The following is a 12,991-nucleotide window of genomic DNA, read 5'->3' as shown; positions in this document are numbered from 1 at the left end:
CAGGGGAGGTTGAGGTTCAAGGTTGCAGAGAGCTATGATCACACCACTGCTCTCCAGCCTAGGCAACTGAGTAAGACCCTTTCTCAAAAAAAGAAAAGAAAAAGACTGAAGACTTAGACACAAGGGGAGGCTCTTGTTACATTGTCCCTCTGCGCCCCGTCTCCCCAACACCATTCCATGAGTAAATGCTATGGCCTGCTTCCCACTTCAGCTACAGCTGAGCCAGCCCGCCTCGGACTCCGAGGATCACTAGAGCATCTCTGTGGGTTTGAGTGAAATGAAAGGTTGTGTTTCCTCCTGTGCTTGAGCCTTGAAGACATGTCTCGCTGTGGTTGTCCTTGGTGCCTCCTGAGTTGTGATACAGTGGTCCTGCAGGGAGGCTGTGCTCTTGGGAACTAAATTTGTGGTAGATTTGAAAATTAAACCAGGTAAAAGGAAAAGAAGGGAGAACGAATAGGCCACTCCTCTGTTGCATGCCTGTGCTCTTGTTTTGTTCTTGTAACAATTCCCATTTTACAAATCAGGCATCAGAGACCCAGAGATGTTTTGCTTATGGTCACACAGATGCATCATGAAGAGTTGGGATCCAAGCCTTCTTGTGTCTGAGCCGTTTCCACCACCCTCCATAGTCTCTTAGAGCTGGGGCCTGGCTGCAGAGATTGCGAGCTGAGTGAAGTGTCAGGTTTTACCAGCAGATTCTTGGAAGGCAGGCATGGTACCTCAGTCTGGGTATACCAGGCATCATTCGGGCCTGTCTAAGTCCAGCAATGGTGAGGCGGGACACTGGCCCATTACCCAGTGTGAACACATCAGGGAAACCTTGTCATTGTGTGGCTTCTTCAGTGCTTGGTCAGTGGGTGGGATTTGCTGTGCTATGCACAATTGACCCTGTCTTGTCCAGAAACACTGCTAAACGCAGGACTCTTGCCTCACTTTGGAACTGTGGTTTCAGAGGAAGAGTGATTCATATCAAGGGAATCTCTTCCCAAACCAGATTGCCCCTCTAGCTTTGCCAGGTCCCTAGTTTCAGCATGACCTCCTGGACAGAGGTCAGTGGTGGTCTCTGGCCTTTCGAGCCCAGCCCTACTTTGTCTGGGCAAATATTTCCAGAGCAGAGTCTTCATTTGTGCCGTTGTCCAGGGTGCCAAGCGTCTGCACACCCAGACTACCCTGGCCCTTGGTCTTAGGGCCCCAGCTCAGTTCAGAGTTGCCATTGCAGGCGAGAGGCTGCCACCAGGTGAGGAGACGTTCACCGGGTCCCCGTACATTGTCTTGTACAGTCCTCCTACCATTCCTCTGAGCTTGATATTACTGCTTCCTCTGGGAGGACAGGGATTTTTTTTTTTTTTAGGTGAAGTCTAGCTCTGTCTCCCAGGCTGGAGTGCAGTGGAGCGGTCTTAGCTCACTGCAAGCTCCACCTCCTGGGTTCAAGATATTCTTCTACCTCATCCTCCTGAGTAATTGGGATTAGAGGCCTGCACCACCCACTTGGCTGATTTTTTGTATTTTTAGTACAGTTGGGGTTTCGCCATGTTGGCCAGGTTGATCTTGAACTCCTGACCTCAAGTGATGTACCTGCCTCGGCCTCTCAAAGTGCTGGGATTACAGATGTGAGCCACCGCACCCACCAGGACAGGGATGTTTTCTCCACTCCTGCAAGCCAGCTGGAGTCCCTCTCCTGAAAGATAGGACTGGGAGACTGAGAAGCCCAGGCCTGGCATGGCCTACAAGGGGTGATGAACAGGGATGCCGGGTACACAGCGGATTGCAGTCACTGGGGATGTTCAGGCGTGTACTGCTTGGTTAGTTGGTGGGATCTGATGTGTGGAGCAGAGGTCCTTACAGTATTTTCCAGGGTAGCCACAGTAGCATCACATGGGGACTTGTTAGAAAAGCCAGTTCTGAGGCCTGGTTCCAGACCAAGGGATTCAGAAACTCAGGGAGGGGGCCAGTGCTATGTGTTTTTTTTTTTTTTTTGAGACGGAGTTTCGCTCTTGTTGCCCAGGCTGGAGTGCAATGGCGCGATCTCGGCTCACCGCAACCTCCGCCTCCTGGGTTCAGGCAATTCTCCTGCCTCAGCCTCCTGAGTAGCTGGGATTACAGGCACGTGCCACCATGCCCAGCTAATTTTTTGCACTTTTAGTAGAGACGGGGTTTCACCATGTTGACCAGGATGGTCTCGATCTCTTGACCTCGTGATCCACCCGCCTCGGCCTCCCAAAGTGCTGGGATTACAGGCTTGAGCCACCGCGCCCGGCGCTATGTGTTTTTAACCAGCCCGCCAGGTGATTCTGTGGTATGCCCATGTTTGAAAACCACGCTTAGAGATCAGCGCTTTTTCCAGCAAATGTGCAGGCTTGTCACTTGGGCGTTTTGTTAAAAGGCAGGCTTTGCTTGAGTAGGTCTGAGGCAGGGCTTCAGGTTCTTCATTTTGGGCAAGCTTCCAGGGGATGGCAGTGCTGTTGGTGTGTGGCCCACACTAGGTGTAGCCTGGTGTTAGAGGGAACTCCAGAGGATTCCTTTTCATTCTGGGGTCTGCTTCCTGAGCTGCAGGGGTAGGGAGAGTGGATTTCCTCATCATGCCCTGGAGGAGGGGGCCACCTGTATCCTTGGGCCCTCTGTCCTGTTGGGGGACTTGGCAAGGGCAACACAGATTGCAGCACAATTTGGGCTTCTTGCTGGGATCATTCGTGTGGCTGCTTCTCCCTCCTTTCTGCACAGCTGTCTCCCTCCCAGGTTCTGCGTGACTTTCCGCAGTTGCTCCTGCAGCCCTCGAACCCCTCCTCCCTGCCTCCCTCCCTCTCTCCCGCTCCCTCCCTCCCTCGCCGCTTCCCCCTGGATGCTGCATGTGTTGAATTCTTGATCCATCCTCTCTAGCACTGCAGACCCTGAAGTGCTGCTCTGACCTCCCCTTAACGAGAGCCTTGTTACGTGGATGTTTCTGGGCAGATCCTCATTCCCTGCAATTGCCTTTTATTGCAAATTCAGGGTTCTACCACCTAGTGGGGAAAATGTAATTGGGGCCTCCCTGGGTGGAACAACAGTGGAGAAAAAGACAGTAATAACTAAGATGATGCCATATCACCCGACAGGGAGGATGTTAGCATGCTTTTTGGGGATTTTGAGTGTACATGTGACTACCCAAGTGAGAGTTAAGCAGGAAAGAGTTATACATTAGGGGGGACTTGTGCTTTATAAGCATGCAAAATGCCTTTGGACCTGGTTGCAGCAATAACTGAAAACATTCGATGTCTCCTGTTTTCCTCCCTTTTATGAAACTTGCAGCCGAGCTTGGGGAGTGCGAGCTTCCAGAGCACACACCGGAGCTCGTGTCTGAGTTTCGCTTCATTCCAAATCAGACAGAAGCGATGGAATTTGATATCTTCCAGAGATGGAAAGAGTGCAGGTACCTTGATGCAACTGTGTAGCATTCTGATAGATCTATTGTGTCATAAATAAGTGTCGGTCACACTCCTTTACCAGTAGAATTGCTTGTTGATGGCTATAAAACTGCAGCTCCGACTCTTCTCTCCCGTGTCAGTCCTGTTTTCCAGAAGCCCACATGTTGTCATCTTTTTTTTTGTTTTTGAGAGAGCCTCGCTCTGTTGCCCAGGCCAGAGTGCAGTGGCACTGTCTTGGCTCACTGCGTCCTCAACCTCCCCATGCTCAAGCAATCCTACCTCAGCCTCCCAAGCAGCTGGGGTTATAGGTGTATGCCTATAATGAGCCATGCTTGGCTCATTTTTCTATTTTTTTTTGTAGAGGTGAGGTTTCACCATGTTGCCCAGGCTGGTCTCAAACTCCTAAGCTCAAGTGATTCTCCCACCTCAGCCTCCCAAAGGATTGGGACTACAGACAGGAGCCACTGCGCCTGACTGGCTGACTTTTAAGAGATGTGCAGCAAGAATCAAACGACACTCCTTTTCTCTCTGCAAGTAGAGCCTAGTTCTGGTTTGCTTATTGCAGCCAGGGGAGCCACCACTATCCTACTGACACCCCAGGGCACCCCAGACACTCTGGCATACCTGCATCTCTGGGACCTCAGGGCCTAAACCTTCTGAAACAAGCATTTTAGAAATAACACCCTGTTGAATAGGAACATACGCATTTCAGACCATGTGTTGTACAGTGTTATGTTTCAGGAAATGTGATCATCATACCTGAATCCAGTGGCGTCATCTATCCCTTTTGGTTTTTTCCCTGCATTCCCCCTGCAGGCACTACTTTCATACCTGGACCATCAATGCCACCTCTCTCTCACGGGTTTCCTAGTTAACCTTTCCTCCCTCCCATCCCATCTTTCCCAAACACTGCCTCTTCCGGGTCACCTTGGACTCGAGCTTAGCATGGCTTTCTCTTATCCCTCAATCATTCTGAAAAACTCCTGTGACTATTTTAATGGAAGGTGGCATTAGTCCATTCTCATTGTGTAACACTGAAACAACGTAAACGTCTGAGGGTGTGGCACACCCCATGCCACCCACACACTTACACACCCACTGTCCTCCCTCCAGGAAGCCATCACTGGCAATTTGTAGTTTTTTCCTTTTGCATTGACATATATGTATATACACAAAACAACATTGTTTTGTTTCCTTAATTGATCATATTATAAGCACTGTTCTGTGGTCTTTTTTTTTTTTTTTTTTTTGAGATGGAATTTCGCTCTTGTTGCCCAGGCTGGAGTGCAATGGCACAATCCCAGCTCGCTGCAACCTTTACCTCCCAGGTTTAAGCGATTCTTGTGCCTCAGCCTCCTAAGTAGCTGGGATTACAGGCATGCACTACCATGCCTGGCTATTTTGTATTTTTAGTAGCGACGGGTTTTCGCTGTGTTGGTCAGGCTGGTCTCGAACTCCTGACTTCAGGTGATCCACCCGCCTTGGCCTCCCAAAGTGCTGGGATTACAGGCGTGAGCCACTGTGCTTGGCCTGTTCTGTGGTCTTTCTAGTCAATTAACAGTATGTTCTTGGGGATCTTTTTGTGTTATTATAATTTGGTGTCCCTCATTGATTTAATTGCTGCATAACATTCCATAGTAAGGCCATGCCCTTCAGAATCCTGTGGGCGTACGAGTCACAGTTTACAAGTATTTCTGTTGGTTTTTCTAAGGGGAAAGAGCCCTGCCCAGGCGGAACTCTCCTACCTGAATAAAGCGAAGTGGCTGGAAATGTATGGGGTAGACATGCACGTTGTCAGGGTAAGAACTGTGTGCGTTTAAGTCATTTGGTTTTGCTGTTACTGAAAACTGTATGAACATTATGCAAACAAAGTAACTTGTGGTGAGGAAACTGTTTTTGCATTTTGCATTCTGCTGTGTGACGACCTGTTAGAACCCTCTACCGATTGTCACTTCGTTTGTTTGTAGGGAAGAGATGGCTGTGAATATTCTCTTGGACTGACCCCGACAGGCATATTAATCTTTGAAGGAGCTAACAAAATAGGCTTATTCTTTTGGTAATTTAGTTTTGTCTAATATTAAAAATGTCTTTTCCTATTTTGTGGTGGAATTCTGTGTGATGGCTGATTATCGAGGGGTATCTGCAACACCCAGATTCATTCTCAGAACACACAGTGCTGCTGTTGTGGGTCTGTGGCCGTTGCACTGAAACTTCTGGATAATCACACTTGAATGAATGATTTTTTTTTTTTTTAGTCAATCTAAGCTTTAAAAGTAGAAAGGAAACTGCTATTTGATGTGTAGATAGTTTTACTGCAGATTGTGCTTTTAAAATGCTCTCTCTCTGACTAGGCCTAAAATTACCAAAATGGATTTTAAAAAGAGCAAATTAACACTTGTGGTTGTCGAGGATGATGATCAGGTATGCCTGGCTCCTGTTTCTTCCCCCTTGCTGTGAAAATCCTGCATCTGTGTTACAAACGCCCACTTGAGGCCCTGTGCTTCCTCTTTAAGGGACGTGAGCAAGAGCACACGTTTGTGTTCCGGTTAGACAGTGCCAGGACCTGCAAACACCTTTGGAAGTGTGCGGTTGAACACCACGCATTCTTCCGACTGCGGACGCCAGGAAACAGCAAATCCAATAGATCCGACTTTATCAGGCTGGGCTCTCGCTTCAGATTCAGGTAGGGAGCCATTTCTGCAACATGGATGACATCTTTTGACAGAGGGCACCTGTGATTTCTTTTTTGTGTGTGAATGGAGTAATGGATTTGAGTCTAGAAACTTAAGTTGTATGTCCCGTCCCTACTTTTCTTAAGGTGAGTCACTGAGGCTCTTTTGACCCCCATATCCTCATTGATAAAATGGACGTAATAACAAAATGATTAGTAGCTGACATTTAGAGAGCTGTGCTGTCCAATACAGTAGCCACTAGCCACATGTGGCAATCTAAGTTAATGAATGTAATTTTACAATGTAATTCTTCAGTCTTGCTGGTCATACTTCAAGTGGTCAACAAGCCACATGTGGCTAGTGGCTGCCGTATTAGACAGTATAGACACAGGATCATTGTGGAAAGTTCTGTTGGCCAGCACTGTGCCAGAACTCTTCACGTACCCTTAATAAGGTAGATTGATTATCCCCATTTTACAGATAAGGAAACGAGGGCCAGAGGGATTACGCTTAAAGTCACACGCAGCCAGTAAGTGGTAGAGCTGAGATTCAACCCTGTGCACTCTGGCTGTTAAATGTCTAACTGCTACTGTATTGCCTTTCTCAGGCCCATGTCCAGAAATTTGGGATGATAAGAATGAGAGCAGATATCAATGTGTGTGCACGTAACCCAGGGTAGGAAGAGTAGATATTTGAATCTGAAAAGAACATTGATAGCTTATTCTGATATATTTTTGCTTATCATCCTAAGACCATTTTTCTCAAAGTGTATGAAAAGTTTCTTGGTGTTTGTAAAAATGAGGACAGCAACCTCATCTGAGACCTCTGCAGTCAGAATCTGTGTGTATGTGTGTGTGTGTGTGTGTGTGTAAGTTGTAAGGCCTGGGAGTATGCATTGAAAATGCACTCCCAGGGTTCTTTGAGGCCCATTTACATTTGAGAATCGCAGTTACGAGATCTAAAACTTCACATGGTTTCATAACCTCTGCCCACACATGGCACATCCCTGAACTCTATTTAAATGCCAAAAGATTTGCTCATTTCAAATTTATCTACTGTGCAAGGAAATGGCTATGAACTTCTGTTTAAAGAATTATTTTGTTTTAAATGCTTCAGGGTGTCGGGGGCAGGGAAGAAGACCAAGCTCTTTTTGAGAAAAATCCGATCCCAGGGTCCTGTGGAGGATGCAGGGGTTAGCGGAGACACTCCACGGGATGCTGGTGTCTCCTCGGGGTGGAGTGAGGCAGGAAGGACAGTCAGGGCAGTTGCCAAGGCAGGCTTTTCTCTCCTGGGAGGAAAATGCCCAGGCTTAGTCCCCAACCACGTTCCTGTCTGTTCATCCAGAAGTGTAAGAAGGAAGGGAGTTTAGAGAAAAGGTTGCCCCTTAGAGGCATGCAGAGCAGGTGACAAATGGCTCCTTCCATCTGATAAATAAGACCGAGAGCACTGGAATGAAGCAGCTGAGGGGTAAATCGGATGAAACCAGCAAGCCCCTGGAATCTACAGCTGGGTGTCACATTGGTTGAAACCCAAAAAGCCTTAGTGAAATAAGTCATGTTTGTCTTGGCATAGCAAAGAAAGCCAAGGCCTAGTTGAGTGGGTACTGATGACAGTCTTTTAAAAAATGAGTTAGATGTCCATGCAGTGTGTTCCATGAAAGGTTATTTTATGTGAAAATCAGTGTTCTCTCAATGAGATGTTTCAAACCTGCTTGGTTTGTGCAGCCAAGTGGCTGGTACCTAAAGTGCAGGTTTTTGTCCTTGGGTGGAGCTCTCTGCCCCTGTGCTGTAGCCTGGATGTAGCAAAGGATATTTTATTTTCAAAGGGAAGGCTAAACTTTGTGTGTCTTTACTCAAGTGAGTTCAAGCTAAGTTGAAATGTACATTGGACCTCTTGGAAATAAAAGTGCACTTTCAAATACATGTAATGTACAGAGATTCTGATATTGATAACACAGAAGAAAATATTTACTTCCCAGTGGGCGGACAGAATATCAAGCTACACATGGCTCCAGGTTACGAAGAACCAGCACGTTTGAGAGGAAGCCTAGTAAACGTTATCCATCCCGGAGGCATTCAACGTTCAAAGGTTGTGTGTTTTTCATTCTGCCTTGCAATTTTACATTATGCATTAGTCATTTAAGCTTTCAAGGAGCTTGGTCAAGCAGCTTATGAAGAAAGTTCCTCCATTCCGGAGCTTTTGGAAAAAAAATCCCAGTGGTGTTCTTTTAATGGGAACTGGCCACTTCCGCCATCCTGCTGTCATGAAGGTTTCCCCTGGATGTGCTCATTTGTTTCGCCGCTTTCTCCATATTTCTTTCCATGTGCCTCTGATTCTTTTAGACCTGGGCTCAAGCCCTGGGACCTAAGGAATATCATAGGGAAACACCTTTCCAGCCCACAGAAGGTACTGTATCCCCACCATCTTGCAATTTTAAGCTTGGATTTCAGCCCCATGCTAACTGGAATTCTGATCACGTACAAGTGGAGGAAGAACTTTTAGATACCTGGCTCAGGTCCCACAGCCAGTCCAAAGTTTCCTCACCCTTTAATTTAGCCAGGCCTTAGAATGCCTGCCCCCTTCCCCTTTCCAAACTCCCTGAACCTTGTCTGTCGGTTACAGCTGGGGCCTCACACCTGTCTGAGGCCTGGAACACACACAGTACAACTCAGTCAGTGAATGACCACGCCGGGCTCACTTCTGTTGGGTCCCTGCCTCCAGATCCCATCTCGGAGCTCTTCTTTCTCTACACAAGATCGCTCCCCAACTCAGAGCGCCCAGTTAGCCCTCAGCGTCTGCTCTTTTATGGCAGAGGCTCTGTGCTCCCAGCCTCCTGCCCCTTCTGTATCTATTTCCTTGCAGCCACTCCATGTGTTTTTCTTGGCTCAGGACTTAGTGAGCCTCTATGGGGCCTGCTCCCTTTACTTGTTCCCTTCTAGAATCTGTCTTTGTGTCCCCCACCGTTCTTTCCTTTATGAACCAACGGTGCAATAGCGTAACTACCTGAAATTCTTCATCACTCCCAGCTGCTTTCATGGAGGAAAATGCCCACAGCACAGAAAATGGTCCTGCCCTTCCAGAGAGGCTGGGGGACAGGAGCGTGTCCAGAGAAGGGTGATGGGTTGATGAAGGGTGGCCGCAGTGCCCAGGAGAAAGGGCCAGAATGCTCTCTGTTCCGTGAGGAGGATTATGCCGGTGTGTGTAGTCCCCTGGGTCGGAGTTGTCCAGAAATAGCCCAGACTAAGGAAGAATTCCAAAGATCAAAAGAGCTGTCTTAAGATAGCAGTACGCTGGGCCCTGCAGGTGTGTGTATCGCAAAGGGAAGGACCCCTGGGGTGGCCGTCACAGAGGGGAGTAGACGTCCTGTAGCCTGACCCCACCAGATGGCTTTAGAGATCTGGACTCCAGGGTCTGTGATTCTCTTCCTGGTCCCTGCTTTCTTTTCTCTCCTTTATTTCACTGACTTTTTTCTAGCCAGGGTTCTAGCATCTTCTTTGTGAAGCTTTTAATGATTTTCCCTGCCATATATATCATTTTAAAAATAAAATGGAGCGTAGACAGATGAGCCCTGCCTCATCCCCGGGGCTCTGTCCACACACACCGTCCTGGCCGCCCCGAGGTCGCGCAGTCCAGACCCATGCTTATAGCTCACCCCTTATCGCCATGTGCTGTTTTTCCTTTCACTCGCTTCTCTCTATCTGCCTTTCTCTGTCTCTAGACCAGGAACTCCTTGAGAGCAGAGACTGTGTCTCTTTGTCCCTGCCTCCCGGAGCACCCAGCCCTGGGAACCTGCTCGGTGGATGGTTGCTGAGTGAATCAGAGGGAGGGACAGTTTACTCTCCCTTGGGAAAGGAGAAGTAGCCGCCGTGCAGTTCTGCCTGGGTTGGGGTTGGAACAGCTCTGTGATGGCAGAAGTCTCTCATGGTCATCATCTGTCACTGCATGGTGAAAGCTCTAAAGTTCTCTAAGATGTCATAACTTTCTTGTTTTTCCTTTACAGCAAGCAACCCGGTGATAGCAGCCCAGCTCTGGTGAGTGTCCCTGAGCTCTAGAGCACAGCTCTCCTCTCTCAGGATCATATTTACTTGCAGTGTTAACTTTTTCCTTACTACAATCAGATCAGAAAGTGTGTCACCTGGTATTTTTTTTCCACCTTTTTCTGCTGCCTGACTATTCCATGCTCATGGCTTTCAATAAGTACACAGTATAATGTTCCAGGACGGTTTGTTTTTTTGGAAGACATGGCTGCTTTGTTTGAGTAGCTGTGTGCTTTGTTTACGGTAACGGGGTGAGGAAGGTAGAGGCATGTGCACAGCACACCACGTCGACGGCGAGGCAGGCAGTGCTGGCGGAGGAAGGCGGCACTCGGCAGCAAAAGCGGGATGAGAGTAGATGCTAGATTTGCTCAGTGATGTGCAGGTTTTACATCGTAGAAGAGGTTAAACACCTTTACTGAAATCCCTGCAGGAAAAGGAACTTATCACAAGAGTGAAAATTGGCTGCACGGGATTCAGCAGACATTTTCTGTAAAGGGCCAGCTAGTGCATATTTGAGACTTTGCAGGCTCTGCTGTCTCTTTCACAGCTACTCAGCTCTGCTGTTGTAGCTAAAGAGCCGCTGTGGACGATATGTAAATGCCCAAATGTGGCTGCATTCCAATAAAACTTTACTCATAAATATCAGCGGGCCAGATTTGGCCCAAGTGGTGTAGTTTCTACAGACCTCTTCCCTGGCACAGGGTCTCGCCTGTACAGTAGAATAATCTGGTGAGCTGCAATTATCTGAAACATCCACCCCAACCACGCCCCGGGTTCATTGAATCAGTCTCTCGAGGTGGGACCCAGATAGCTTGTTTTTAAAGCTGCCCTGATGAGTCTGCCTGCATATACCTCTCTTGCTCCCTCTGAAGCAACTGCCTGTCTTATTTGAGTTTTGGCTTGTTAAGTAGACAAGTTGTCGTGTGAGGGAACCACAGACTTGTGTTGTTTAGGCCTTTGTTCGGAACTCCAGACTCTGGTAGGTAGCCCAGGCTCGTTAGCCTCTCAGTCATCCCAGGCGTAGGTCTCAAGGCAGCTGAGAGGATGGTCTTTGAGGTGGGCACAGCTTGACTGTGCCATGCACTGTCAGTCAAGACAGCTGGCAGAATGTGGCACAAGGTGGAGTGGGTTTCAGATACCCCGGTTAGTGAGGAGAGCCCTGGCTGAGGCATCAGGAGCCCTCCCTCCAGGTGCCGGCTGTGTTCTAACCCAGCTCTGGAGACTTCGGCCTTCTTATCTCTGAGCCTCCGTTTTCTTTTTTTTGCAAATGAGGGGGTTGGGCTAGATCAGTTTTTTGCCAAACTGTCTTACCCTCTGATCTTCACCCTCTAGAAGAAACCTGATGTCAAAGCCCAGCATACAGAACAGACAAATGTGGAGGTCCTCTGGATGAAGCTGGGGGTGACAGGGTGGCGGGGGACCAGTTCCTGCCTGCTCATCTGCCTTCCCTGCCTCTCCCCGACCCCATAGCTCGAGGGCATCTACGAAGAACCCAGGGTTCTAGAGAACGCAGCCAGTCCCTCATATCACACAGCTGGAAACTCAACCTCGCAGCTCTGATTCCAAACCTGACTTTCAGTGTCATTCTTCTTTTGTCTTTGGGTTTTGTTCTCAGCATCTGATGAAGGGGCTCAGGGGTCCTACTGAACCCTGCCCTGGAGGGTGGGAGGAGGTTGCAGTATTCTCAATGGGTTACTTGTAGGTTGCTAGATTCACCGCATTTCTGGGATCCCTCTGGAAGATGGTATGCCAGATGGCATCTGTACCTTTCTTAGCCTGTCGGGGTGTCTTGCTTTTAATTCTCTGAGACTTGTAAGTTCCAGCCCCAATTTCTTTCCTTTGCTCTCTCAGGTGGTGATTGTTTGGCCTGTCTGTTTCTCCCTAATAAAATTACATTTTCCTCTTAGCATCTAGTGGAGATTATATATTGGGAACCAAAACAAACAACAACAACAAAGAATTCTGCCAAAAAAAAAAAAAAGCCCTGGTAAATATACCCTTTGGGAACAAATGAGCTAATAACTGCTGTTCACAGCTGTTCGATTGCTCTTCACAGCCTGTGGGATCCCAGGGTGAGTAGGATTCCTATGGGAGCCGTGGATGAAACTGCTCTGGGCTCCAGAGGTACTACTAGAAAAATAGCACCTTGCAGAACACTTAACTTACCTGATGAAATCCATGTGGAGGTGATCTGGCCCAGAGCCTAGCTCTGTGTACTGGTCCTCCCTGGAAACTGGAACACAGAGCCACTTAGACCCCAAGCAAGACTCATAACAGTGATCTGTTTGCCTCTCAGTGTTGGAGAAGCCAGCAATAACCCTTGATTTCAAGCACACCCCCTGACAATAATGATTGCCTGCTCTATCCATGTATGTATGTGTATATATATATATATATTTTAACATTTAAGATCCCATCAGCCAAGCACAGTAGCTCATGCCTATAATCCCAACACTTTGGGAGGCTGAGGGGAGGGTTGCTTAGCCCAGGATTTCAGGACCAGCCTGAGCAACATAGTGAGACCCCATCTCTTAAAATAAAGATTCCATCGAAATAGGATCATGTTGCTGGGCGCAGTGGCTCATGCCTATAATCCCAGCACTTTGGGAGGCCGAGGTGGGTGGGTCATAAGGTCAAGGGTTCAAGACCAGCCTGGCCAACATGGTGAAACCCCGTCTCTACTAAGAATACAAAAAATTAGCCGGGCATGGTGGCGCACACCTGTAATCCCAGCTACTCTGGAGGCTGAGGCAGGAGAATGGCTTGAACCCAGGAGGCGGAAGTTGTGGTGAGCAGAGATCACGCCATTGCACTCCAGCCTGGGCAACAGAGTAAGACTCCATCTCAAAAAAGTTAAAAAAATAGAAGAAATAGGATCATG

General features: G+C 48.1%; 1 protein-coding gene across 6 annotated transcripts in view; it reads left to right on the top strand.

The window, feature by feature from the left end:
* The window catches only part of EPB41L4B (erythrocyte membrane protein band 4.1 like 4B), a 163,193-nt gene that overhangs the window by 64,858 nt on the left and 85,344 nt on the right, over nucleotides 1-12,991 (top strand). For all 6 annotated transcript variants that reach the window (XM_074395140.1, XM_074395142.1, XM_074395143.1 and 3 more), the window contains exons 7-13: nucleotides 3,286-3,406; nucleotides 5,113-5,200; nucleotides 5,369-5,457; nucleotides 5,753-5,822; nucleotides 5,915-6,084; nucleotides 8,052-8,161; nucleotides 10,074-10,104. In XM_074395140.1, coding sequence (XP_074251241.1) covers nucleotides 3,286-3,406; nucleotides 5,113-5,200; nucleotides 5,369-5,457; nucleotides 5,753-5,822; nucleotides 5,915-6,084; nucleotides 8,052-8,161; nucleotides 10,074-10,104 — 679 coding nt within the window. The remainder of the gene's footprint in view (nucleotides 1-3,285; nucleotides 3,407-5,112; nucleotides 5,201-5,368; nucleotides 5,458-5,752; nucleotides 5,823-5,914; nucleotides 6,085-8,051; nucleotides 8,162-10,073; nucleotides 10,105-12,991) is intronic.

The sequence above is a fragment of the Saimiri boliviensis genome, chromosome 2 (genome assembly GCF_048565385.1).
Source record: "Saimiri boliviensis isolate mSaiBol1 chromosome 2, mSaiBol1.pri, whole genome shotgun sequence".
NCBI lineage: Eukaryota > Metazoa > Chordata > Mammalia > Primates > Cebidae > Saimiri > Saimiri boliviensis.
This window is presented reverse-complemented; position numbering and strand designations above follow the sequence as displayed.